The 27,790-nt window shown below is 47.7% G+C and overlaps 1 protein-coding gene across 5 annotated transcripts in view; it reads left to right on the top strand.

Annotated features, from left to right (window-relative positions):
* Positions 1-18,854, top strand: part of L3MBTL4 (L3MBTL histone methyl-lysine binding protein 4) — a 416,634-nt gene extending 397,780 nt beyond the window's left edge. For all 5 annotated transcript variants that reach the window (XM_026496009.4, XM_026496008.3, XM_026496010.4 and 2 more), the window contains 3 exons: positions 3,338-3,507; positions 14,594-14,656; positions 17,266-18,854. In XM_026496009.4, coding sequence (XP_026351794.2) covers positions 3,338-3,507; positions 14,594-14,656; positions 17,266-17,433 — 401 coding nt within the window. In that variant the 3' untranslated portion in view covers positions 17,434-18,854. The remainder of the gene's footprint in view (positions 1-3,337; positions 3,508-14,593; positions 14,657-17,265) is intronic.
* Positions 18,855-27,790: the final 8,936 nt, after the last annotated feature.

Raw genomic sequence — 27,790 nt, 5'->3', positions numbered from 1 at the left:
AGGTATTAAGTCTTGGTTTGCTGATGTGGGGCTGAGCACAAATGACTCCATTTTGAGCTTGTCTCTCTCTTAACACTTACAACAGTAATGTAATACCTAACATATATTGAACACTTATTATGTACCAGGAGCTGTTCTAATCCTGACAACTCAGTGAGATATAAGTATTATTATTACCCCATTTAAAACACCTTGATACATGGGAGTAAAGTCACTCAGCAACTGTGTGGGTACCAGGATTCACAACTAGGCAAGCTGATGTGGACCCCACTTTTCCCCCATGTGACAGTCCTCTGAGGCAAGCACATCCTAGCATTCTCACAGCTAGACATGAGGATCTCACCCCAAAATCATCAGCTTTGGAAGAAATTGGACCCGGTAAATGTACAAAGAAGGCAGGACAACCACCATGAAACACTCTTCAAAATGCATTTGCTCTCTTCTATTACTGCTGGAAATGGTGTTAATTTTGAAGAATGCATCATCCCTCCATAGATCATCAGTCGTGACCCAAGGAACTTATAGTCAAATTTAGAGTAGCACTTACCCTTTAATGAATGGTTAGGATATCCTGGGGACCACACTATGCCTTTATGCACGTTCTTGTTCCCCCTCCCACCAGCTCTGGGTGGTACATTTTCTGAACTCTAGTAGCATCTTCGAGTTGGCTGACTCTCTGCTCACGGACTCCCTCGCTAATCTCACATCTTTTTGAGCCAGAAAACTCACCTTTCAGGTTTCTCATCTCATTTTATAAAGTTGATAATAGTAAATATTATTCGTGCTGAGCATGTTACTAGTTCTGGCAAGCATTCCCCAAAACATGAGGTCATAGGTAAACAGACAAGAGCTCTTATACCCAGGAGAATACTAAAAGCCAGGTAGGGGACTGGTGACCCAGCAAGTTCGTGGCAGGCCTTTCCCACCTGCCTTGGGAGGACTTACTTTGTCATATAGAACCTATTCTCCATTAAGTTCTATTCACCCTTCGAGAAATCTGGCTTTCACCTCCCTTCAAACAAATAGTTCGATTTAATAGGAGCACAGTTAACTGAATTCAAAAACCAGGGGCAGTATACAGCCACCTGAGTTCAAGTACGCCACATACCCCTCGAGCTGCCTACCTGAAGGCCACCTTGCTAATTGAATGGACCCAAGGGTCCCATTTTCCAGGGGCCTGAACCATGAGAAGCGGGATACCGAGGAACCCCAGTGCTGGTCGGTACTGCAAGTACACCTGAGACGTATTTCCAGGTGGATCCCTCGGCATCCAAGGCAATTTGCTTCCAGAATTACAGTGTGGAAAATGTTCTTGCTGGGGAGCACAGTGGTTCTTTTATATTTTTAATGCCTTCGGCCTTTATCTGGGAATCAGAGAAATCTATTCACCATCACTTCACATCTTTATACCTCCAAAACATAGGACTCGTTAATTGTGTCCTTTTAGAGTCCTGTACATTTTGGAAACGATGCATGATTGATTTACCCAGGGCATGGGTTTCAGATACAGATTTTTTTTTTTTTAGCCCAAGCTATTTCGGCAAAAACAACCAACTGATGGATGCAGGGATTCTTTTTCAGAATAAAGCCTGGCTTTGGCTCAGGTCTTAATCCCTCTGAGCACATAGCGTTAACCCCCTGTTGCCTAGGAGAGCCCTGGGTGACTCTGTGGCCTTGACCGCAGACCTGCTTGGGGACGCTTCTGCCTTGGGTTTTCAGGGCTTGTTTTGTTTATGGTCCTTGTCCAACCTGACACCTTCATTAAAGAACATTCGCATTTGTAAACATACTGGCTTTTCCAAGGAGGTGTGAAGTTTCGCTTCCGGACCGGCAGCCGTACCTACTGTTGGCTGCACTACACGGAGGGAGATAACCTATTTACATACTAAAAAGGTCAGTGTTGGACCATCGGCATTTAGAGATGAATTTGCTGCTTCTTGCAACTGGAGCATAAGAATTTGGGAGAAGGCCGCAATTTTGCTGCCTCTTGATCTGTGCAGACAGCAAGCATCGGTAAATATGTCGATGCTTGTGTGGAACAGTCCGGGTGGTGACGGACAGGCTTCTTCCTTGTGTGGAACCTATGATTACAAGCGTGTGTGTGACTATGCGACCACACGAAGCGCGGGTCAGCCTCACCTACTAAACACTGTAATTAATTTGAGGTGGAAATATTTGCATAATAGCTTTTCAGACTCTGTTAGTAAAACACAAACCATCATAATAGACTTTAAATTAGGTGGCTACCGCTTCCTTAACTTGTCATTTGCATTGGGAAAGGTAGCCTTCTAGAAGGCTGAAAACAATTTTCTGTGGTCTTTCTTTCCAAAGTATTTTAAAATATCAACGCTTTATTTTGCTCATGTGTGTTGAAAGCCTCTTAAAAAATGACAGTACAAAGGCATGAGTTGAATTTTCTCCAAAATCTCTGTAAGGTTTTTGTTCCTTATCCATTAATACATTCAAAGCAAAATAATTAGCGAATTGAGATCTCTGGCTCCATCTCAGTGTTGGAATATAACATAAGAGTCGAGTCACTCTTAAAGGTGGAAAACCAGTTCCGTAAGCCTGGGGAGAAGTAAGAGGCAGGAGGGGGTCTTACCCGTCAGTGATAGCAGCCAGTCTTGAGCCAGCGAGCAGCCACCGCCCTCCGTGTCTTAGAACCGGAGCTCATTCAGAGCTCTTGCTCCGGAAAGAGCGTGCCCATTTAGGAGTGCCTGTGTCGGGACAGTCACATCTCAGCTGAGGTTGCTTCCCACAAGTCCCGAGAGGTCATCGTGTCTCTCTGGGAGCTAGCACAGCAGATGCCACCCACATTCCCACGGGGACCCTGTGCTGCGTTCCACGTTCAGTATCCCCCAGTGGACCTGTGAAGCCAGATGTGGGCCTGGGCTCATTGTGTCTTCGGAGACACGAAGCAGCTTCCAGGAAGAGGTCGTTCTTTGTGGGCACATATGTGCCAAATGGGTCGGTGGGCCAATCCACTTAACTGCCACGTTCTGCAAGGTTCTGTGCTTCCTCTGACCTCTGATTTGGGGAGGGTGAAGCCAGTGGCAGTGACAAGCTAGCTCCTGGTTGTCATCAAACAATTTGTTTTGCAAATAGCTGGAGTCATCTGGGCCTTATATAACATCTGTTCCTCGGGACCGTTGCTTTGAAACAGAACAGTGGTGTGGCCTGTGCTTGGGGAGACCTGGCAATGATGCCAAAAGGCCAGAAACCAGGGTCCCCACTGAGTATGCTTCTGTCCCACCTGGTCCCCTGGGAGGAGGGGCTGCCCTAGGTGTGCTCTCTAGCTTGCCCCACACGTGTGTCTCACTCGCCCTGCCTCTTTCAGAATACTCGGCTGAGCAGACACAGCAGGCGTTGCACCAGTCCGTCTTCATGTCCTCCGTGTCCGCCCACCCCTTCCGGGACCTTCCCCTCGGCAGGGAACAGCACTGCAAGCTCCTTCCGGGTGTGGCCAACATCCAGGCCGGTGAGGTGGCCCGATGGACTGTGGATGAGGTGAGCGGGGCTGTCCTGGGGCCCTGGAGGGATGGGCCCTGCTGCTGAGAATTCCTCTTAGGCGTGGGATTCACTGCATCAAATTTCAGATCCACACTTAAGGGAGAAGGCGGGCCTGAGTTTGAGGAAATTAGGACAGCCCAGGTGGTTTTGGCTCCCACTTCCCAGCGGTACCCTGGAGCCACCTCTGCTGTCCGTCACCATCGGCCCAGGGCCAGTTTCTATAGAGGGGCCCAGGCCTCCGGTCCCACATCACAGACTTACTTTGGGGAAGCACACGTGTATAAGCATCTTAGACTCGCACCCCGGCAGCCCCTGTCCTAAGCAGCATCTTGTCTGGGGAGCACCCACCCCCAGGGCATTCTGTTCTGTGCTGAGGGGCTCCCTCTGCCTGGCACCTGCAAGGCCCCAGAAGATCCACTGGTTCTCATGACAGAGCAGCTGGGTGCTGCCATTTGTCCACTTGAAGCCACAGATGATGAGTTAGCCTTGGGTTTGGTTTCAAAGTGAATTAGCTCACAACACTGCGTAAGATGCTGTACTCATGGGAAAACGGATCCAACTTTAATATAACCATGCTTACAATGCTGGTTTTTAATAAGGATCAGGTAAGTCCCGCTGCTCGCTGTAATGCTGTGGAAATGCTTCTTATGTAAAGCAGTTTTCTTTTAAGGAATACACTCTTTGATGTTTCTTTTAATAAAGGTATTATTTCCACTAGTCAGGCCTGAATTAATTTTTTTAAATGAAGGAAAACCCTGGGTCACTCTGAGGTCAAGTTAACGGTGGGGTTGAACTTAAATTAGTTGCAAATGTTCATTGAGCACTTCCTGTAATCAGCTTGACTTAACGTTGGTTCAAGCCTTCCTTTTCTAGCCTTAGACGAGGAGCGGGTGACAAAGGCCATGCAGAGGCTGGAGGTTCAGGGCAAGCCTGCCCTGTCCACCTCCTTGCCAGCACCTCCCAGAACCTTCCTGGTGGATTGACCTGCCCAGCACTCCCTGCCCGGAGCAGCAGGGGCTGACGCCTTTCCCTCAGCACAATCTGCTGCTCCACCTCTCCTTCCACTCTTTCCAAGTGCCCCCAGCATCCTGGTAACGGAGTGCTGGCTGAATATGCCAATGGTGGCTAAATAGGATCCCATTCCTTACAAAGTATGCAAGGTCTGCCCCCTGCCCCTCACTGATGAATTTGGACCAGTTAACAAAGCATGCAGTGGCTTCCTGACCAAGCCCACTGAACCTAAGACCTGTTGTGTCTGTAATCCAATCATGTATGGCTTTGGCCTTGCAACAGCACTGCGTAATGGGGATCTCAGTGGCAAGTCATTCATTCCTGACTTTCAAGCCATTCACTCAAGGTTCTACTAACTTTTAAGTTAGACTCACAGTGGCTTCTCTTCCCTTGCATTGTCCCCATCGTGCTTAGAAAGATGTCTTGGAATTGAGGAAGACACAAAAAGATGGAAAAATATTCCATGCTCATGGATCGGAAGAATAAACATAGTTAAAATGTCTATGCTACCCAGAGCAATCTACACTTTCAACGCCATCCCAATCAAAATACCAATGACATTTTTCAAAGAACTGGAACAAACAGCCCTTAAATTTGTGTGTAACCAGAAAAGGCCCCGAATCACCAAGGAATTGTTGAAAAGGAAAAACAAAGCTGGGGGCATCACAATGCCGGATTTCGAGCTATACTATAAAGCTGTGATCACAAAGACAGCATGGTACTGGCACAAAAACAGACACATAGACCAATGGAACAGAATAGAGAGCCCAGAAATGGACCCTCGGCTCTTTGGGCAACTAATCTTTGACAAAGCAGGAAAAAACATCCGGTGGAAAAAAGACAGTCTCTTCAATAAATGGTGCTCGGAAAATTGGACAGTTACATGCAAAAGAATGAAACTTGACCACTCTCTCACACCATACACAAAGATAAACTCCAAATGGATGAAAGACCTCGATGTGAGACAGGAATCCATCAGAATCCTAGAGGAGAACATAGGCAGCAACCTCTACGACATCGGCCAAAGCAACCTTTTTCATGACACATCTCCAAAGGCAAGAGAAACAAAAGATAAAATGAACTTGTGGGACTTCATCAAGATAAAAAGCTTCTGCACAGCCAAGGAAACAGTCAAAAAAACTAAGAGGCAGCCCATGGAATGGGAGAATATATTTGCAAATGACGCTACAGATAAAAGACTGGTATCCAAGATCTACAAAGAACTTCTCAAACTCAATATGCAAGAAACAAATAAATCATAAAATGGGCAGAAGATATGAACAGACACTTTTCCAATGATGACATACAAATGGCTAACAGACACATGAAAAAATGTTCAACATCATTAGCCATCAGGTAAATTCAAATCAAAACCACACTAAGATACCACCTTACGCCAGTTAGAATGGCAAAAATTGACAAGGCAAGAAACAACAATCGCTGGAGAGGGTGTGGAGAAAGGGGATCCCTCCTACATTGTTGGTGGGAATGCAAGTTGGTACAGCCACTCTGGAAAACAGTGTGGAGGTTCCTTAAAAAGTTAAAAATTGAGCTACCCTATGATCCAGCCATTGCACTACTGGGCATTTACCCCAAAGATAGAGACGTAGTGAAGAGAAGGGCCATATGCACCCCAATGTTCGTAGCAGCATTGTCCACAATAGCTAAATCATGGAAGGAGCCGAGATGCCCTTCAACAGATGACTGGATTAAGAAGTTGTGGTCCATATATACAATGGAATATTACTCAGCCATCAGAAAGAACGATTACCCAACATTTGCAGCAACATGGACGGGACTGGAGGAGATTATGCTAAGTGAAATAAGTCAAGCAGAGAAAGACAATTATCATATGGTTTCACTCATTTATGGAACATAAGAAATAGGAAGACCGGTAGGAGAAGGAAGGGAAGAATGAAGGGGGGGTAAACAGAAGGGGGAATGAACCATGAGAGACTATGGACTCTGGGAAACAAACTGAGGGCTTCAGAGGGGAGGGGGGTAGGGGATTGGGATAGGCTGGTGATGGGTAGTAAGGAGGGCACATACTGCATGGTGCACTGGGTGTTATATGCAAATAATGAATCATGGAACTTTGCATCAAAAACTGGGGATGTACTGTATGGTGATTAATATAACAAAATAAAAATTATTATAAAGAAAGAAAGAAAGAAAGAAAGAAAGAAAGAAAGAAAGAAAGAAAGAAAGAAAGAAAGAAAGAAAGATGTCTTGGAGAGGGCAGTCATCTGCCTCTGGCCCCAGCCCTATGTGCACAGAGCAGCTGAGTCCTCAAGTGGGTGTCTCTTGTTCAGAGCTCTGGGTGTGACTCTGCACCTTAACATAATCTTTGGCTCCCCAAACAAAGTCCTGGGCGTGCCCTAGGACGTGCATGGGCAGTCCTCCCTGCCTTTCCAGCCCTACCTCCCACCATGCCCCCCGTGGTCCCCCCACCTTGGGCTACAGTCCCTGCATGAGGTTCTTACACTGGCACAGTTGCTACCCCAACCTCAGACAGCCCTTCCCGCTCTGCCTGTGACCACTTCAGCCATCAGCACAGTGCTCCCCTCCCACAGGAGCCTCTCCGTGCTCCCATCTCCTCAGAGAGTTTTCTGTCACTGACCTACACTCACTTGTCTGCCCCCTCACCAGATGACTAGAGACCTTATTTCACATGCTTGGCACGTTATCTGGAGAACTTTTCACTACACCCAGCACTTAGTGGAGAACCGGGCAATGTTTGTTGAATGAATGTTGCATGACAAGGGCATCGTGAGCTGCTGGGTTTTGAAACAAAAGTGGAACACATCCAAGCAGAGAAAAGAAGGGCAGCCATTCCAGTCACAGGGAAAAAGGGAAAGTTGCCTGGAAGTGAGTCTGACGTATACATGGATGGCCGCGCATCCTTTACTAAGACGATAATGAGAGTGAACACTATTAATACACTGGGGGTAAGGCAAGTACTCTTCTATTTTGCCCATTTTACAGTTAGGGAAGTTGAGGCATCTAGAGACTACATCACTTTTCAGAGCCCCACAGGCAGAGCCAGGTCCCGAGCGGACGTCTTACCCTCCGAGCACCCCGCGGATGTGGGGCACAAACAGAAGTGCCCCGGGCTGGGGAAGGAGCGCAGGGTGTGAGGCCGGACGGGGGCGGGCATGTCCGTCGGCAGCAGGAGCCACGTGAGGCGCTCAGGCAGGAAGTCACCTGTGGAGAAGGTGCTTCGGGGGCATGAGAACGGCCCCCATCTGCAGAAGGGGTACGCGTGAGAAGAGGCGGAGCAGAGGGACGGAGCAGGGAGCAGCCCCACACTCCCGGCGGGGAATCATCCAGGTCTGCACTGGGCGCTGCCGGAAGAAGAACCACCAAAGTCAAAGTCGGCAGGCATTGTAAGGTCAAAAGCAAGAACACAGCACAGCGGAACAGATCAGATACTGAAGAGGAAGAGGCGAAATGAGCCAAGCGTGACTCCACGTGTCATCTCAGCATCACACAGTGTAGGACCCAGGATGACGATTTGCGAGCTAGAGAGTTCATGTGAAAGAATGGGCAAGTAGTGCCACCAAACGAAATGAAACTTTGGGTGAAAGAACGTGGTTTGGGGGCAGGGGGAGAAGATGGTGAATTTCCTATGGGACATCTTGAGGGGGAGGTCCCTGCGGATGACAGCAGTGCAGGTACAACACCTATTCCGGGGGTGGAAATACCCATGGGATGTCACTAACGGGTGGGGGCGCTGGGTGAGCCCTCACCGAGGACACGGTTGTCCAAGGAGAGCTGCGGAGGATGGAGGTCAGAGGGGACCACAGTTGGAGAGAGAGTCCACAACAGAGAATTGTCAAGGGGAGGCAGGTGGCGAGTGTTCCGTTCAGCAGGGCACACGCCAGATGTAGCTCAGGGCTCCTGGCTGGGGCTGCAGAACTAGGCTTCGGGGGATTTGGAAAAAATGTGGACAATATGTGTATTCTTGGTCCTTAAGAGGAGGGCCAGAGCTTTTATTAATGTCTCAAGAGGACCATCGTCCAAAGAGAACAGAACCTCTGTTTTAGGAACGTTAAGTAGTGAGTGGGAAGTTTAGGGGGGCCTCTGATGTGATGAGTCCCAAGTCTGGCACTGCAGGAAAGCGAGGGCTTGGAGGGTGATGAAAGGCAGTAGTGGTCAAGCTGCGAGTCTCACTGGGACAGGGAGGGACTCACTGCAGGGGAGACTGACGGTGCCATCGAGGACTATTAAGAGGCCAAGGTCACAGACCCTGAGTTCTCTGTAGGCTCTACACATAGAACCCCAGACCTTTATTGCTGAAAGAGGCCTTAGAATTTTCTAGATTAAAAATAAGAACATCATCCCTGAGGCTGTCTTCATAGAGTGCTCCTGTCATGATGCTTCCATAACCATGACTTCCCTCAAGCACGCATTCCAGAGAGAGTTTGGCTTATTCCCTCATGTTTAATATCTCATAATCTTGCAATCTCTCTAACTAGATTCCCTTGAGGACAAGGACCATGTCCTCAATTTCTTTCTGCATTCCCACACTCTTGTAGCACATTTCCTGGAACAAAATAGGCGCTCAAGAAGAATCTTGGGTGGGGTGAGAGTGTGGGCTTTGTGGTGACTCTATTTGTATCTTTGAAAATAAGGCAGCCCTCAGATGGGGGTTTGCTTAGGGGGCATTCCAGTGAGTACCAACAGTAGAGTTTGTGACTATTTTAGATGCCACATTCAAAATAATAGGGCAGTAAGGATTTGAAAAGGCAGTTCAGGGCAAGACGAGACCAAGGGGGTTGCTGTTCTTTAGTGTTTTGTTCTCATCACGCAAAGTGTTGGAGAGGAACCACAGGAGCCCAAGACAGGATACATTGAAAATGGACTTGTGTGTCCTTGTGTTAAGTGCCATTCAGGGAGACTTGAGGCAGGGGTCTGTCTGTGGCAGAAGATGAAGAGCAAGAACGCTCGCTTTTGTCTGCTTCCCTGGCCTGGGAGGGAGACCTCCGCTCTGCATTACATTACCTGCGAAGAGAAGCCCGCCCAGGGCCATTGTAGCACTGCCCAGAGCGTGAGCTGGCTTCTCACTCCTTTATCGCTGTGCCTGGTTCGGTTAGAGCGGTGTCTTTCAAAGCACAGGTAGGCTGTGAAGTCAGTTTCGTGGTTCTAGAGTAAAAGAGAAGATGAAAGACCATAACTGTAGTAAGGGTTATTATTTTGTGAAACCTTTGTTAGAATTGTGTGGGTATGTGCAAACACTCAAATTATGGTTAGTGTGAAGTGTATTTCGTACTCTGGGTGGTGAAAATGTTCTGTGGAAGTATAAGCCCTTAAGAGTAGAAACTAAAATATTTTTCTATCTCCTTACGTCATTATAGTAAAGTACGTCGCCCAGAGTAGGTGTCTGATAATGTGTGAGTGAATAAACGGGGAGGGGGATTTTATCCAGTACCCTCCTGCCAGGTGTGCGAGGGCACGTGAGGGCAGGAGGTGACGTGCCGTGTGTGCCTCGGAGCCACAGGTGTGGCTCATGTGTGCTCGGGGCACGTATGGGCACTTGTACTCCTTACGGTCAAGAATGCTTTTTGAAGCAGCACGTGTAAATCGCCCTCGCCTCACCCAAGTGCTCCCTAGATGCCCGTTAACTTTAGAAGACGGCGGTCGCTTTAAAAGCAATCGTTACCCAGGAGGGCGTGTTTTGAAAAATTCAGGAGGCTGCTAACCAAGCATAGCAGCCTTGTACAAGCAGGCCCTTAAAAAAGGGCAAGTCACAAATCCCACCGCTGAGAAATGAGAGCCGGGCTGGGAACGCGGTCCCCGGCGGCCCTGGAGCCAGTGCGGTCAGGCGCACGGCCGCGGGCTCGGCGCGATCCAGAACACGGGCGCTCCCGCGGGCTCGGCGCGATCCAGAACACGGGCGCTCCCGCGGGCTCGGCGCGATCCAGAACACGGGCGCTCCCGCGGGCTCGGCGCGATCCAGAACACGGGCGCTCCCGCGGGCTCGGCGCGATCCAGAACACGGGCGTTCCCGCGGGCTCGGCGCGATCCAGAACACGGGCGTTCGGAAGCGTGGAGGGGAGCGGCAGGCCTGCTGCGCCGGGACGGTGCCGGAGACGCAGGGGAAGCAAGCTGCGGGGAGTAACGGCTCCTCCGAGAGCTGGCACACGGCCGTCTTTCTTAGTCTTTCCGAAGTGCTGTCATCCCGGAATTGACCTACTCCGTGTCCTTCCAGGACCACGCTGGGGCTTGAGCGGGGGGACACCCCGCTCCTGAGACTTGGGGAACCAAGCGCAAGGCGGCCCCCACTCCAGACGTGCTGCCGGAGGCCAAGGCGGAGGTCGGCCGCCCCCCGGCCCGTACCTCAGACAAGCAGACGCGTCCACACCGCCGTCTGGGTGCCGGCAGACGGAGGGCAGCTTCCTGTTCCCGGGGTTCACGCCCGTCTGAACAGGTCACGTTTACCGCGGCCTTGGGGAGGCACACAGATTTAGAAGGGGAGAATGAGAGGGAAGCTTCCTGAGAGTACTCTGTGGTTTGCTCGAGCTCGCCACTTCCCATTTAAAATTTGTAGCAAAATGGGCTTTCTAGTAAACCTCACAATATAATCTATTCTCAGAGGGAATAAATACTAACAGGACTGAATAATGACACCGAATAATGATCAAGGCCTTTGGATATTTCTAAATTCTGGCCGGAAGAGTCGGCCTCAGTAGATTTCATGGAACTTGTTTTTGACTTTGGAAAAGGAAGGATTGAATGGACTCAGAATCTCTTTCCAAAGAGGCAGAGGATTTTGGACCCGTGGTCCAGCCACGGAGACGAGGGGGCCGCAGCGTCTGAGGGAGACGGGACCGCGGGGGGCCCAGCCGCGGTGCTCCACTTCCTCCCTGGCCTGGCCGGTTCCTTATTCCTGTTCGGAAATCCTGCCTACCTCCGACACGGACAGTGGCTTCCTGGCTACCAGGAGGGGAATGTGATTCTTTTCTGTTTGCCCAGGAAAGGACATTTTAACCTATGCTGACCATCAAAGCAGCACACAACAATTTTGCTGTGAATGGAAGTTCCTGGGACACGTATTTGAAGAAGACCCTCTCTCAAAACACTTCTCTTTGTCTGTGGGGAGCTCGGGCTCCTCATCTCCGGCTTGGCTTTCCCGCAGGAGCTAGTGATTGAGCTATGACAAAATGCATGTCTTCTCTTAATTCCTAGTCCTGCTTTTTTATTTTCAGTTTTCCTGCTGTGGCATTCGGCCTCTTTTCCTGTGAAAGGGCCATCTCAGGAAAACCTGCCTTTAGAGCCGTAGCTTTGAACGAGGAAGATGTGGGCAACATCTGGACACATTTTTGGTTGTCACAACGTGGGGGTGGGGGTGGGGGTGCGAGTGGCACGTGGCAGACGGAGGCCAGTGTCGCTGCTAAACAGCCTGCAACACTTGGGGCGGCCCCGCGGCCAAGGATGCTCAGTCAGTAGCACAGGTGGGGACACACCTGGCCTCCAGCGGTTTTCCTGGGCTCCGCTTTGATTCCTTTTGTCCCACACCCAGCCCGTGGGCAGATCTCAGGATCTGACGTGCAGAACCTTCTGCCTCCAGCTCCGTGCTTTGCCCCGTGCAGTGTCCAGGCCCTCAGAGCCCCCGCCGGGACAGCCGTGGGTGTCTCCCAGTGACGTCTTGCCCAGCCCCCCCCCCCGCCACGCTGCTAGATCATCTCTCGAGTTTTCTCTTGCGCCGGGGTCCTCAGTCCTACCTGCACGTGAGAATCACCGGGGAATCTAAACATGAGTGCCCAACACTTGGAACGGACCCAGCTTGACGACTTTGGAGTCTCTGTGGCCTGAGTCTCGCCATCATTCCTGGGTAAAGCTGTCCAGGGGATTCCAAGGTGTGGCCCAGAGAGAGACCCGCCTCTCCAGGGCTCTTTCTGTCCATATTGGGAAACCACACCGCCACCCCCTCACCCCTGCCTTTTCCCGAGACTCCCCTTCTGCTCTGCAGTTCTAGCCTCACGGGACTCCTCACTGCTGATGACATGTGTGCAGTGCATGCCACTCGTGGCCATGCCCCTTACGCTCTGTGCTGAGAAGGTCTCCAGTCATCCCCCCGGGATCGCTCCCGTTGGAAACACTGCCCCCGAGCAGTGCCCGTCTTAGCCTCCACCTCCCTTGAGATGCCTTTCCTGGGTTCCCGTCTGAGACGCCATCTGTCCCTGCTAGAAGATTATCATAGCCTTTCCACTTCTCTTCTAGAAGTTAGCACATGTGAGCACATATCAGTGTGATGAGTAAGCCATCCTTAATCGCCATTTTCCGTTTATCCTCCCTCCTCTGATCAAACAGTAAGTGCAGTGAAGTTCCCGCTTCACCTGCTCACAGGTCCTGCCTCCCAGCGCCCGGCGGGGGCCTCACGTGTAGCTGGAGCCGGGCATACCTGGCCAGAGAGCAGCCTAGGGAACAAGCGGACTGCACCCCCCTCCCAGTGTCCCAAGCCCTAGCAACCCTCTGTGAGCCCCAGTCGTCACTCGCCCCAGTTACGCATCTCTGCAGTTTGACCAGTAGCGTTCCCGTGCTTTCCTCAGCTCCATGCTTTTCAGCCACCTAAGAAGAGCAGATCATGTCAACTCAACCAACAGACTCGGCTTCCCGGCTGCGTGGAGCACCAGGCGCTCTGGCGAAGCAGCCAGAACGCTAACGCCTCCCAGGTGCTCCTAGGGCCCGAGGATGCCGTTGTGTGGCAGCATGATGACGGCTGTGGGAAGATTTTTTGTTTTAATTCTCATCATCCTGCACTTTGGAAGGACGACTGTAAATGACTCATAATAAAATATACTGCAGCATCACAGGTAAAGCAGACACCAGCATGCTGATTGCCCCTAAGAAGATGTTCTGAAATCTTCATATCAAATACAGCTGTGAGTCAAGGGTGTGCGTACAGGTGTCAGGACCTGGGTTTGCCTTGTAGGTGTGGGTCCCCGGCTGCTGGAGACCAGCCAGTGCTGCAGTGCTCTCTTCTGCAACGTGTGGGGAGGGTCGGTGTCCACTGTCCTCTCCCTGCAGGGAGCCCGGGACTTCCAGGGCTCTTGGATTGTGGAACATGTGGATACGAGGCCCTGAGCTCCCTGCCTTCCTGTGGGCCTTTTCCATCAGCGGGGAGAGAGAAGGTTCAAGTGCACCTAATTTGGTTGGCACAAGACACAGAGAGCCAGAAATTAAAAGCCAAGACAGTTGCTCTTACAAATATCGTCTCCCAGGTTTTGTTACTGCTGCCTCCTGGCGTGCCTTTCACCCTGTGCTGCGACCGTGCCCGGCCTTGCCAGACGTGGCCAGAATCCACTTGTCATTTTGGTCGTTGAGAGTCCGCACTTTATGATGTTTGTTCACTCAGCTCCCTAAAAGCATCGGTTGGGAACACTCCGTAGCTTCCTGCGCATCTAGCCAGGTCGTAGTCTGGTCTCTGTAATTAAAAGGAACTTGGTGCGTGTGTGGCTGGGGTGGGGGTGGGGGGAACAGTGGGAAATGAAGTTGAAGAGCGTGATTGTCCAGAAGTCTGGGTTTGGAGTCTGAAAACCTGCGTTCCAAAACCATCCCTGACACTTCCCAGCCATGCGTGACCTTCAGTAAGTCATTAAACCTCCTTGGGCTTCAAACTCACTGTCACCGCTGAGGGAATTCGGTTGGCACATGTCCCTGGAGTCCCTGTGAGACTGCTGAAGGGGCCAGGTGGACAGTCCTTCTCTCCAGCGGTCACTGTGGAGACCATTACACACGGGCCACTCCCTCCTGCCTTCTGTGACTCCCCAGGGTGGACGGGAGGATCAGATGACGGAAGATTCCAGAATGACCACTGCACACGTGGAGGTTGTCGTTGTCATCCTAACGGTAACCCAGTGTAGGTCAGCCTGGCAATAAGAGGCCAGAAGGGAGACGGGCGACTGTCTAATTTCTGAGCTGGCATGTGCTAATGTGCCTTGATAGTTACTATTTCAGTCCCCCATGTTTGAGGGATTTGAAGTAAATTTTCTCGAACGTTGGATTACCACAGCCCCAGAACTTATTTCAGGTGCGTGTTGTAAATCAGGCTTTCCATCTTGCTCTGTAGGTGGCTGAATTTGTACGGTCTCTTCTGGGCTGCGAAGAGCATGCCAAGTGCTTCAAGAAAGAGGTAAGAAATGCACAAACTGTATGTGTTTCTGTACTTCTGGCCCCTGAAGCGCTTTGTTTTCATTTCCTTAAGTGGAACCAGGCACAGTTGGGTGGGCAGGAGAGAGGGGTGGAGGCGGGACAGAGCCCAGCAGTGCACTCGGCACAGCGGGGTCGGCCTCCGGCTTTGTCCCGCTTCCACGTAGCCGTGCTCTGTCACGGGCACAAGCTGTGGGGCTCGGCCCACGGGGCCCGCTCGAGAAATAGACTGTTGGGTAGAAGAATAGATGAGCATGTCGATTAATTCTTATGGGCACCATGCAGGCTCTGCCGTGATGACTTCAGGCTTCACTGGGGGCAGGAAGCGGTCCTGCTAGGAGTCTGCTCCCAGGGAGGGAGGGGATTTTCTGCTCCAGGGTGACAGCGGAACCATCCTGTGTACCCCCGCTCTGTACCTGCTTCAAGAGGAATGCAGAGAGGCCGAAAAGCCTTCTGTGGGGTTTTGCTTCCTACTCCCTGTTGGTTGAGAATGTTCGAGACTGCTCAGTATTTGTCCTGGAACTAGCCATAGCTCTAGGGGCTGCAGAAGAGACTGGACCAGCTGTAGAATAATAGTGAAGGTATGGTGCTGGTGATGAATCAGGGGCTTGCCACGTGCTGGGCCCTGTGCTGAGCACTTTGTAATTACTGTGCTCGGGGCCTCCAACGACCAATGAAGAAGCTAAGGTGTAGCAGGAAAAGGGCAGTCAGATTGCAGCCCCTATCCCTGTGATTCCAGAGCCATCACCGTTGCTCTAGAAGTCTCTAAGAAAACTACACTCCTAGAGACTCCAGCATGTAGCACACACTCTCCCTCTCTAGAGGCTATGGTTCAGGGAAAGTACTCTTGGAGTTTGGGGTCCTGGGCCCCTCAGAGCCCAGCAAGTCCGGCATCTCCAGGGATCTCAGCACAGGGTCAGTCGGGTAGCATTCTGGGTAGCTGCCTATGGAAACATGACGTTCACCTGCTCTCGCCTGAGCCCAGCACGGCTTGGGCGTGGTGGGCCTGGCCTCGCACGTGCGGGCCGCTCTCTGCGTCAAGCAGTGCCCACTTTGTCTGCCGGTGTCTTTGCAGGTCAGGTTGCCCCAGGTTGGCTCTTACGACCAGCGGTCCCCCTGCCTCGTCCCTCTGTAAAACACACACTTCCTCGAGGGGACTTTAAAGCCAGGGTTAGTGTGTTTCGGCACCTAAGAAAGTTCTGCACGGTGTAGTCTGTCTCTAAATGGACGATTCTTCAATAGACACTATCATAAATGCACAGGAAGCTTTTTACGACTTTCTTAAAACTTTAAAACTTTAACTTCCCACTTTAATTTAAAACTTGGGTCCGTGGGGGAGCCTTACTTCCTCAGTAAGTTATTGTCACGAAGGGTTTGCATCATTAATTCAAAAAGGTTAGAACCACAGTGCTAGAGTCAGAGAAGGGGGTTGCCGTAGAAAACCCTTTCATTCTGTCTTCTTGGTTCTAGAACCAGCAATCTTTCTGAGGCAGTCTGTTTAAATAGGTGGTGTGGGTATCGGACATACAGTCCCTGGGACTCAAACTCTGAGAGCAGACTAGGGCTTCTAGAAGTTGTGGGAAAGGCCTGGGTGGTGGTCACTCACCATCCTGTGAGTCTCAGCAAAGCTATTACATGTCAGACCACTATGTTTAAAAAGGGGCGCCTGGGTGGCTCGGTCGGTTAAGCAACGGATTCTTGATTTCTGCTCAGGTCATGATCTGAGGGTCCTGAGAGCCAGCCCCACATGGGGCTCTGCACTTAGTGGGGAGTCTGTCCTCCCTCTTCCTCCGTCCCTCCCCCCGCTCGCATGCTCTCTCTAAAATAAATATTTTTAAAAGTTAATAAAAAGAACATTTATTTTATATGTATTTCTGCTTATAACGGCATTTATTATTTAAAAAATTTTAATGCAGGTCAGTTAAAAGGAGAAAATAAAAATCAAACCACTACCCCACCAGCCAAATCTGACTTCACTTAACATTTGGTATAAAGACTTCAAATATTTTCATTATGTGTATGTATACATGTGGCCATGCACCTTTAATTTTATGGAATAAAACTGAGATCTTTCAATATCATCATGTCATGTTTTGTTGCTTAACAATTCATGAAAATTTTGCCAAATAATTGTTTCATCAAGATGTGAATTTCGGCGACCGCCTCATACCCCAGCTTAGACAATACCATAATTTATTTACTTCTGCTAGTTTTGAAATGCTGGACTGTTTTTAGCATTTCACTATTACAAATAACACTAGAGTGGACGCATTGCACTTTGTTCTCTTGCGAAAAATTCCTGGAGATTTACTTGGTGGATGCAAGTAGATTTTTTTTAAGGTTCATAATACAAATCTGGGCCAAGATTTTTTAAACGTAACAATAGAAATTTTGCCTGTATATTGAGTTCATATTTAACAAAGCCCTGGGTGACAGTATGGAGTTGGGCAGCGGTCGGGACGGGGTGGGAGAGCGTGCCGTGCTCCCCTGCCGTTCGAGAACTCTGCAGGGAGGCCAACACCTTTCGGTGTCACACAGCTCGGCCCCCAAAAGTACCCAGAGGGTAAACAGCGTGTGTTTATTTACTCATAGCAGATCGACGGCAAAGCCTTCCTGCTTCTGACACAGACAGACATCGTCAAGGTGATGAAGATCAAGCTGGGTCCAGCCCTGAAGATTTATAACTCCATCCTCATGTTCCGGAATTCCCGGGACCTCACTGAAGAAGATTCTCTCTCAGGCCAAGAAGCCAGAGGATAAACACAGCACCGGAACGGCCGCGGCACCAGGACCTTGTTCTCTGAGCAATAAAACTGGCCCACATTAATTTGATTTGAATGTCCCCACGGTCATATCCATATTTAATTTGGACCTTCGAAAGCGGCTCTGGTTTCGATGTGTAGAGGGTATCGCTGACTGATGCGGTGCTGAGGACGCAGAGGCCCGTGTGTGGTTTGGGAACATCTTTATCTTCGGCGGGGCCCTGCCAGCTCTGAAGTGTCGCAGCAGACCAAAGAGGCCCACATACACCTTCAGTTTTTCTCCTTCCCCATTAACCAGTTTTCAAGCATAAAACTCTCCAGCGGTAAAATATTAGAAAAGCAGCATTCATAAATGCGTTGTGAATGTTTTCACCAGAACATCTGAGCTTGGCTCAGCTTGGCCATCTGGGTGCAGTCAGTCTAAGAGATAGAGGCCTGGTGCTTTAAAAAGACTTCACGTGGGATTTTTGTGTACTTTACTCAGGAAAGTGTGAATCTTTAAAAAAATAATAATAAGCACATGTTTTCATGATTCATTAATTCTCCTTTGTTCCATGAAGCGTTTCTTGTGTGTGCTGCCGGCGGCTCCTGGAGCACCCGGGGAGCAGTCCGCCTGGGCATGTAGCGGAAGCTGGCCAGACCCTCCCGAGGACCCCCTGCCGGCAGCGCCCAGCCGCTGTGTGCCGGAGCGCGGGGGACCCCGTCCTGCCACGCATGCGGGTGGGCTCGAGGGACAGCCACCCACCCGGCTTCCACTCAGAGGCGGCCTCTGGAGAAGGAACTGGCGCTGCGCTCCCTCTGAGCCGGTGCGAGAGGGAGCCGTGTTATATCTTTGCAGGACGCACCATTCAAAGGGAAGGTCTCTAAAGCAGGGAGCTTGGTGGCTGTGATTTGTTCCAACGATTCTGATTCCTTGTCAGACCTTATTTGTTCTGTATAAGTGTATCTGACAAGAAGCGCCAGTCCCACAATTCTGAAAGACAGTCACCTCTTTTATACCCATAGTCAGAGCTACACAGACCCCCAGGGAAGTGGTTATCCCTTGTTTCGGGGTGGGGGGGTGGTGTGGAGGGAGAAAAGAAACAGACCTCCCCCCTTTGCTCCACTAAGAATCTTATGGTTGAAGAAAGTGGATTCAGCTTGGAGAGATTCTCAAACTGTAAGTCAGTGAAGAAAAACAATTCTTCTCTAAGAGGTGTGTGCATATTACGTTTTTTTTTTAGATCCTCACCTAAATGGAATTTTAATATATTATTGGTTCATGTAAATTTTTGTTTTCTGTGGAGTTTTGTTTGCTGTTTGTTTTCTGGTTGTTATTGTTTTGTTTTGTTTTTAGACTGCCATGCACAATTAAATTTCTGCTTCTGCTGTGTTAAAATTTTAATATATTTTAAATGATAATAAACAGATCAAATAAAACGCCCACCTCCATGCCTTAATGAATATGTTGTAATAACCTGTTCCCACACCACAACCTGAAGACTCTTTTCTCCGCCACGGAAGAAGAAAGCACCGCGTGCATCAGCCAGCAGTCAGCCTTCTTTGAGTCTTTGGGATATCTTTCCTCAGGGAAGCGGATCCCTGTTAATAATTTCAGAAATTAGGCGCATCTGGGTGGCTCAGTTGGTTAAGCACCCGACTCTTGATCTCAGCTCAGGTCTTGATCTTTGGGTCGTGAGTTCCAGCCCCGTGTTAGGCTCCATGCTGGATGTGGAGCCCACTTGAAAAAAATAACTTGAGAAATCAAAACGGAGATTTTTAAATTAACAAGAACCTCACGATTGCTCATTGTATAGGCTCCATGGGAGACCTGAGATGCGTGTTTCGTATATTTAATACTTGTCGTTTCAACAGAACAGAATAGATAACACCAAGACGAATTAGGGTTGAACTGTTGTGTTCCTAGAAGACAGCGTGATCAGGTAGAGCTCAATCCAGGTGTCCACCTGCTGGACACCCAGCTTGTCACCCAAAACCTTCACCTTGTCATACTGGAAAGGCAACTAAGATGGTCCCATCCTCGTATCCTCCCCCGAGTAACCGTACCGTCATCAAAGTAGCCACCCCGCTCACGAAACGTCCGACTCTGTCCATTTCTGTGTTACGGATTCTCTACGAGCACGACCTCGCTGAAGGTGGAGACCGACGAGGTGCGGGTCAGCTCCGGAGGGGTCCCTGCTGGCCCCGCACACTGCCGGCTTTCACACCTCGCCCCCCTTCCTCCTCCGTCACAGCGCTTCGCTCGTGCTCCTACACCGAGCTGCTTTCTTCCTCCAGACTCACCCTCCTAGTGGGCCTCTCACCTGGGCATATGCTGATTCCTCAGCCTGAGGTGTTCTCTGCCCCTCTGCCCCTCACCCCTGCCTGGGAAGACCCCACTGCAGCCCACCTCCCCCTCCTATGGCTCCTCACTCACCATCCTTACCACGTGCTCCCCCCCCCAAGTCTAGTCGGTCTGTGGGGACAGACAGGGTGGCAGGCTTGCCCGTCACTTCCTCCCGCCCTAGAAGTCATGCCTGGCCCTTCATCAGCGCGCGGTAAGAGAGCCGTCGCACCTGTGAGTGCAGCAAGCCCACCAAACTCAGCTTCGAATCCCAGCTCCCTAGCTTCTACATCCGCATCACTGGTCTGTCAAAAAGAAAATACCGACCCCGAGGGATATTGTTTGCATTAGATTTTGTGGATGTGCGGATGTGAATGTAGCCAACATAACGCTCAGAGCAAGACAGCCTCCCGGTCCTCGAGCATTCTTCCAGGAAGCCCCACACATAAACTTCAGTTTGCATCATCAGCCCTGAGCACCCCAAGAGACCCGCTCTTCTCAGGGTGGTTATTGGTTAGGGGGCCCGGAAGCACAGTCAGGCGGGCCTGGGATGATCTCAGGGGACCCTTGATCACCCTGGACCCAGCCCTACCACACCCAGCCTTGACTCCCACCCATTCCCTCCCCCCAGCCCAAGCTTTCCAGACAGGCTGGAAAACTTACAAGCTGAAATCTTTCTCCCAGGAGGATCCCCCCAACCCTCAGGAGTCAGGCAGCATCCAGAAATGCCCCAGATGGTTGGAAGGCCTCAGCTGCCCCCGGATACCACACTCAGCCTCTTACTCACCTCTCTCCTGACTCCCACCTGGAATAAGCATGAGTCAGGAACAAAGCAAAACATTGCCAGTAGGACTGCAAGAAATGCAAACTTCAGGGTTATTAGAAAGAGTTCCCCTAAATGACCATTTGTACAACACATCGTAAGTACACATCATGGGGCTGGAAAGGAGGTCATCAGCAAGGGTACTCAGGGAGCTTAGGACTTCTGAGACCATAGTCTTTGAATGCCTTTAATTTCTGATACTTTTTCAAAAAAATAAATTTCTCTACTTCCAACAACCCATAGTCCTCCCAAGAAAAATCTCCCCTTAATCAGCTCTGAACACCTCTTTTCTCCTGGTCTACAATCCGATCCTGACCTTGGATAACTCAAGTTCTAAACAGATTGCAAGGGTGACCGCACAGAAGACTGAGTCCTGTTAACCCCGGGCTCTGAGTTGTGGCCTCTTACCCTTACTGAGGGCCGACTTGAACATCCGTGGCATTTCTTGGTGGGATTTTCTTTGTGGAATCTCGTTCTGTTGAGTGAGGGTTGGAGGCAGGGAAGTGTGGGGGAAGTACTTGGGCTTTGGATTGAGGTCCAGGCTCGAATCCTGACTCTGGTGCCTGATCCAAACACGTTTCTTAACCACCCAACAAATGACCAACTGGCCACAGTTGCTCATTCTTTTTGAAATACTGAGTTTCCACTGCATTACACTTTGTTTCACATCATTTTAAAGAATATTCCATTTGTCTCTGCAATTCTCAGAGCTGAAAAATATATTCTGGAATATGAAGTGTTCCAATGAATATATTCTTAATATTCAAGAATACATTCTTCATGAATATTTTTTCTTGTAAGTTCTTCTTAAAAATGTATTCTCCTTATAAATATATTCATGAAAAATATATTTGTTAATAGACTTGAATATTCAGCATCCTTTTAAATATATTCTTATGAATAACTATATTAATGAATAATATATTCATAAAAACTCTTCCTTCAGAAATATATTCTGGCTATATTCTGGCCTGGTCTCTGTCCCTCCCGACCATTTGGTGTGTCGCTGCAGCAGAAGCCTGGGACAGCACAGGCCTGACGATGCCGCCGTGAACACAGTGCGAACCAAGCTGCTTCCGCTACAGAGTTACACCGCGAACTTGCTGACCCAGCGCTCTGCTGAATTACCGATCGCGACTTGACTTCTCAGTGAGATCACCTGCTCCCCAGTCTTTGCACCACAGAGCCCTTTCAGACACAGGATGGATTTTGAGTCCAGTGATCCAGGAAAATCAGCCCAGCTGCCACTGCTGCGTGCCCAGTGCTCGAGTGCCCGGTGCCCGAGTGTCTGATGCCCAAGTGCCCAATGTATGGGGCCTGAATGCATGATGCCCAGTGCCCAAGTACCCGAGTGCCCCGGTGGTTGATGCCCAAGTGCCCAGTGCCCAATGCCAGAGTGCCCAGTGCCCGAGTGCCCAGCTGAGATGCACAGGCAGGTCCTGAGGGCCTGCAGGGCTGCAGTGAAGACTCAGCTCTGGAGTGATGTCAGCAGAGAACCACGGGCTCATTGGATCAGGGCACATCCCTTGGAGACCCCAGAATGTTGAGAGAGAAAGCGGCAACATCCCAATCATTGTTTGCCGAGAGTGGCCATGAGAATGACTCAAAGCAGGGGGGAAAAAAAAGTAAGAACCACCATTAAAAAGAAAATGAAAAACAAAAGATGGGACAAATAAGACTTCAGTTTGAAATACTGAGTTTTTCTCCATGGTTCTGTCTCATGGGATCAGGCTCGTTGGGTCAGGTTTGCCTACAAGGCAACACCCATCAACTGCCCCTGGGCTTCAATTTGAAATGAGATTGTGTTCCCTTTGGTTGAGGAATCTAGACATCAAGGCAAATGGATGCAGGAAGAACACAAAATGCTAAGGAATCCCAGGTTAAACCCACATGTTCCCACGGTGGGAGATCCTGCAAACACGCTCTGTATGTATGTATGTATTTATAATGCAACTGAGTTAATGCTAGCCAGTAGTTCTAAATATACATATATATATATATTTCATTCTAAAAGACCTTTGAGGCCCCAGGACTTCACAGTAAAATTCAGGCTCCTGCATTTCTCAACAGTCCCCAGGAGTATTTAATACAATTGCTATCAGTCGCAGTTCAACAACCGTGAAAAACCCACCTCCATATGTCATTTTGACCTTTGAGTTATAATGAATCAATGATTGAATGACCACATTAACAAACAAAAGTCAGCATTACACTATAATTTTTCAAGCCTTTCAGAGTTCACACAAATTCTAGTGAAGTGTTTCAGAAGGTCTGAGATGTTGGAGTCACATAAAGTAGGGGCTTTCTGATGTTTTTTGATTGCATCCCACTGAAAGCGAGATGCCTTAGATCACAACTTAGTCCATACACACACACACACACACACACACACACACACTTCTGTTCAACTGTATTTTTTAAAATGCTGGTCCTAACCCATTAAAATTGATTTCATGCCCAATGGGTTGTAACCAGAAGTTTGAAAAGCACTGCCACAGGATACTCGACGTCAGTGGCTCTCAGCCGAGGCTGAACATAATCAACTCTGGAGGCTTTTGTAAAAATACCAATGCCTGGGCCCTACCCCAGACCAACCAAATTCCAATCTGGAGGTGCCGTCTGAGTACTGGTGCTTTATTAAAGTCCCCCTTGTGATTCGAATGAGCACTGAGGGTTAGCAATCACTACTCTACATAATGGGAAATGTTCCTTAAAAAAATACAACTGCCACTTTCACCATATAAGTAATATGTGCACCTACTAAAAAATTCAAATTTATATTTATAAAATAAAAACTAAGTCTCTGGCTTAACCTCATACCCTTCACTTCTGCTGTCTAGAGGTAAACATTATAAATAGCTTCTTGTGTATCCTCCCCCAAATTGTTGGGCAAATACAGGAATCTACATCGTTTTCACAAGTTTTGTATTTCCAAAGAATTTTAATACTATGTTGACGAGCTATAAAAATTACTGTTGGTATTTTTATGAGGATTACATTGGATTTATGGATAGATTTATGGTAAACTGGTGTGTTTACTTTCTTGAATCTTCTTATTCAGGAATATGATAGATCTTTTCATTTGTTCAATGTTTTTAATGTCCTTCAAGAAAGTATTACAGTTCTTTTAATGTATATGTCTTATACATTTGTTATTAAGTTTCTACCTAGGTGTCCTATCTTTTTTATGTTATTGTAAATGAGATAAGTTGCCTCATTCCATTTTATAGCTAAATACTGTTTATTGAAATGCTGCGGAGTGTGGTTATTAATTTTGAAAACAGTCCACCTAACTGAATTATCATCTATTGCTAATAGAATTTCCCTCAATTGATTATTTTGCATTTTCTACATAAACAATTACATAGTCTAAAGATAGTAATAATTTGTCTCCTCAGTTGAGGTATTGACACTGCATATTTTTCTCTTATCTAATTGCATTGACTGGTATTTTCAAAACAATGAATTTTAATTTGGGATGATTCCAGAAAGTAACGTCTATTATATAAATGACTTAAAGCTAAGAATTATGCACACAATATGTAGGCATGTTAAGACTGAGGAAAAAATACAGAGAACTTAGTAAAATTACTTTCAATAATTTTCTTTAGTTCCTTTTTTCTTTAAAAGTCTGTCAGGGGCCCCTGGGTGGCCTAATCGGTTAAGCATCAAACTCTTGATTTCGACTCAGGTCATGATCTCGACTCAGGTCATGATCTCAGAGCCCTGAGATCAAGCCCCGTGCTGGGCTCCATGCTGGGCGTGGAGCCTACTTGGGATTCTCTCTCTCCCTCTACCCCTCATTTCCCCCTCAAATAATAATAATAATAATAATAATAATAATAAAATATTAATTTAGGGCAGAAGACATGAATAGACACTTTTTCAAAGAAGACCTCCAGATGGCCAACAGACACATGAAAAGATGCTCCCCACATCACTCATCACCAGGAAATACAGATCAAAACCACGATGAGATACCACCTCACACCTGTCAGAACGGCTAAAATTAACAACACAGGAAACAACAGATGTTGGCAAGGATGTGGAGAAAGGGAACCCCCCCTACACTGTTGGTGGGAATGCAAACTGGTGCGATCACTCTGGAAAACAGTATGGAGGTTCCTCAAAAAGTTAAAAATAGAGCTACCCTATGACCCTGCAATTGCACTACTGGGTATTTACTCCAAAGATACAAAAACACAGATTTAAAGGGGTAAAATGGCAATGAACCACGAGAGACTATGGACTCTGGGAAACAAACTGAGGGTTTCAGAGGGGAGGGGGAGGACGGGGATGGGGGATGGGCTAGCCCGGTGAAGGATATTAAGGAGGGCACGTATTGCATGGTGCACTGGGTGTTATACGCAAACAATGACTCATGGAACACTACATCAAAAACTAATGATGTAGTGTATGGTGACTAACATAACATAATACAAAATTTTTAAAAATAAATAAATAAATAAAGCCTAAAGCCAGGGGGGAAAAAGCTTTAATTTCCATAAGAGCTTATATAAATATTTGTTCATGAATTTAATAATAATAATAAATTAGTGGAATGTGAATTACCTGAATCTAGTGGTATCTTTTTTATATGTTTTATAATTACATCCTCCATGAATTCAGTGAGAATCAATTTCTTCTTTTACTTAACCAACTAGAATTTTGAAAATTCATTCTTGGACAAAATGTTTATCATGATAATAAAAGCAAAAGGTAAATAAAATTTTCTGCAACCCAAAAAATAAAAAATAAATAAAAGGGTACAATGCAATGTCCGCTGCAATGTTCATTCACAGCAGTGTTATCAACAATAGCCAAACTATGAAAAGAACCCAAAAGAACCCAAATATCTATCGATTGATGAATGGATAAAGAAGATGTGGCCCATATATACAACGGAATATTAGCCATCAGAAAGGGTGAAATCTTGCCATTCTCAATGACATGGATGGAGTGAGAGCGTGTTAGCTAAGCAAATAAGTTAGAGAAAAACAAATACCATATGATTTCACTCATATGTGGAATTTAAGAAAAAAAAACAGATGAACATATGGGAGAGGGAAAAAGAAAAAAAAAAGAAAGAGGGAAACAAACCATAAGAGACTCTTAAAAAGATAGTGAACAAACTAAGGGGTGATGGAGGGAGGTGAGTGGGGGGTAGGCTAGGTGGGTAATGGTTGTAAAGGAGGTTACTTGTCATGATGGGCACTGGGTATTGTATGTAAGTGACGAATCACTGAATTCTACTCCTGAAACCAACATTTCACTGTATGTTAACTAACTAGAAATTAAACAAAAATTTGAAAAGAAAAAAATAATTTTAAAAAAGTCTGTCAATTTTAAAGAAAAATGTTATTCTTTCATATTTGTTAATATCAAAGTTATGATTTCATCGTGGATATTCATAACAGAATTGCCCATGTCTCTTTAATTATCATTGTCAGATTTGGTTTCACTGTGTTGCAACTTTGTAATAATAATAATTTAGGAGCTATTACTCTTTTTTATGCTTTGGAATAATTTAAAAAGAGTTTAAAGTATCCCTTGGAAAAAAAATAAAGTATCCCTTGAATTTGATTTATATAATTCACCTGAAAACATCTTGTCCTGATGTTTTTTTAGCTTTTGACAAGTTCCTCATATTTTTCCACGGTAATTTATCTGTTTTAGCAGAGCTTCCAGATAAAATGTAGGACATCCAATTAAATCTGAATTTCAGAAAAGCAACCAATAATTTTTAGTATAATATTGCATGAGACATACTCAAAAACTCTTATTTATCTGAAATGCAAATTTAACAGGGGGGGTTCTTATATTTCTATTTATTAAATCTGATGACCCTAGTTAGAAATCCTATTGTCGTGTGAACTTTGGTAACATTTTCCTAGAAAATTTTATTTTTCACTTAGGTTTTCAGAAGGATCAACATAACTTTGAGTGAAGTGATCTCTTGAAATATTTCCTCATTTCTAATTTTATGTTTCCTTCTATTTTTTTATTGGAGCAATTAGTGGTTTATTTTGTTGGTTAAATGAAAAGCAGCTCTTGGAATTATCTGTTCTCTTGCTTTTCCGATTAATAAATTAGTAGTGTTTATATGTTAATGTCTATGGATTCCTTCCTCATCCATTCTTCGGTTCCTTTTGCCATTCCTTGACTAGGAGAGATCAGGCTGGAGAGGAAATTCTGGAATTCCCAGACAGTAGCTACTACTCTTCTGAGTAGGTAGGGGATAAGAAGAGATGGGACCCCGAAATGCCAACATTTACACCCCTAGTAGAGAAGAATGAAGTCAAAAGGAAGCCTGGGAAGGAGTAGCCAGTTGAGTCAGCCTAGAGCCAGGAGAATATTAAATCTCAACCACTCTAGGCTTCAGCTTACTCACTCATGAAATGGGAATAATAGTATCTGCCTTTTCATCTTAATGTGTGCAACATTCCCAACACATAGTAGGTGTTCAGGTATGATTACGGACAGCCAGTCTCCACAGTGGGGCTGCATCTTCTTTTTTTTTTTTTTTTTTTTTTTAAGATTTTATTTATTTATTTGACAGAGATAGAGACAGCCAGCGAGAGAGGGAACACAAGCAGGGGGAGTGGGAGAGGAAGAAGCAGGCTCATAGCGGAGGAGCCTGATGTGGGGCTCGATCCCATAACGCCGGGATCACGCCCTGAGCCAAAGGCAGACGCTTAACCGCTGTGCCACCCAGGCGCCCCGGGGCTGCATCTTCTGGTGCCCAAGTCTAAGCTGGAGTCCCAGTCATTTGTCCTCCCCGTCCTGGGGTCGGACCCTGTACTTCTGTGTTGTTTTCGGGGGCCCTCTGACTGCGCTCTGCAACTGACGTTCTGTCCTCATGTCCTAAGGACCCGCTACCCTTGAATCCAGAGAAGCCACCCTGCAGTCAGCACCCTGCTCTTGGCCATCTGCACCTTTCTCTCCAGAACTTGCTCTCCCTGCGGCTGGTTTTCATCTGCTGTCCTCTCTTCTGGACTCAAGGCTTCCCTTTGCCTTTGGTCTTTGGACTCGCCACAACTCCTGAGCCTCCAAAGCCCTCTGGCCTGGCCACACAGCTGGAAGATAACTAAGTCCCAGGGATGTCACGCACGGCGTGCTGACTGTAACACCGCCGTGTGATACGTGGCAAAGCTGTTCAAAGAAGTCCTATGAGTTCTCATCACAAGGAGAACACTGTTTTCCTTTTTT

Source organism: Ursus arctos, unplaced genomic scaffold (assembly GCF_023065955.2).
Source record: "Ursus arctos isolate Adak ecotype North America unplaced genomic scaffold, UrsArc2.0 scaffold_17, whole genome shotgun sequence".
In the NCBI taxonomy this organism is placed as follows: Eukaryota; Metazoa; Chordata; class Mammalia; order Carnivora; family Ursidae; genus Ursus; species Ursus arctos.
Note: the sequence above shows the minus strand (reverse complement) of the source record. Positions and strands in the feature narration are given on the sequence as shown.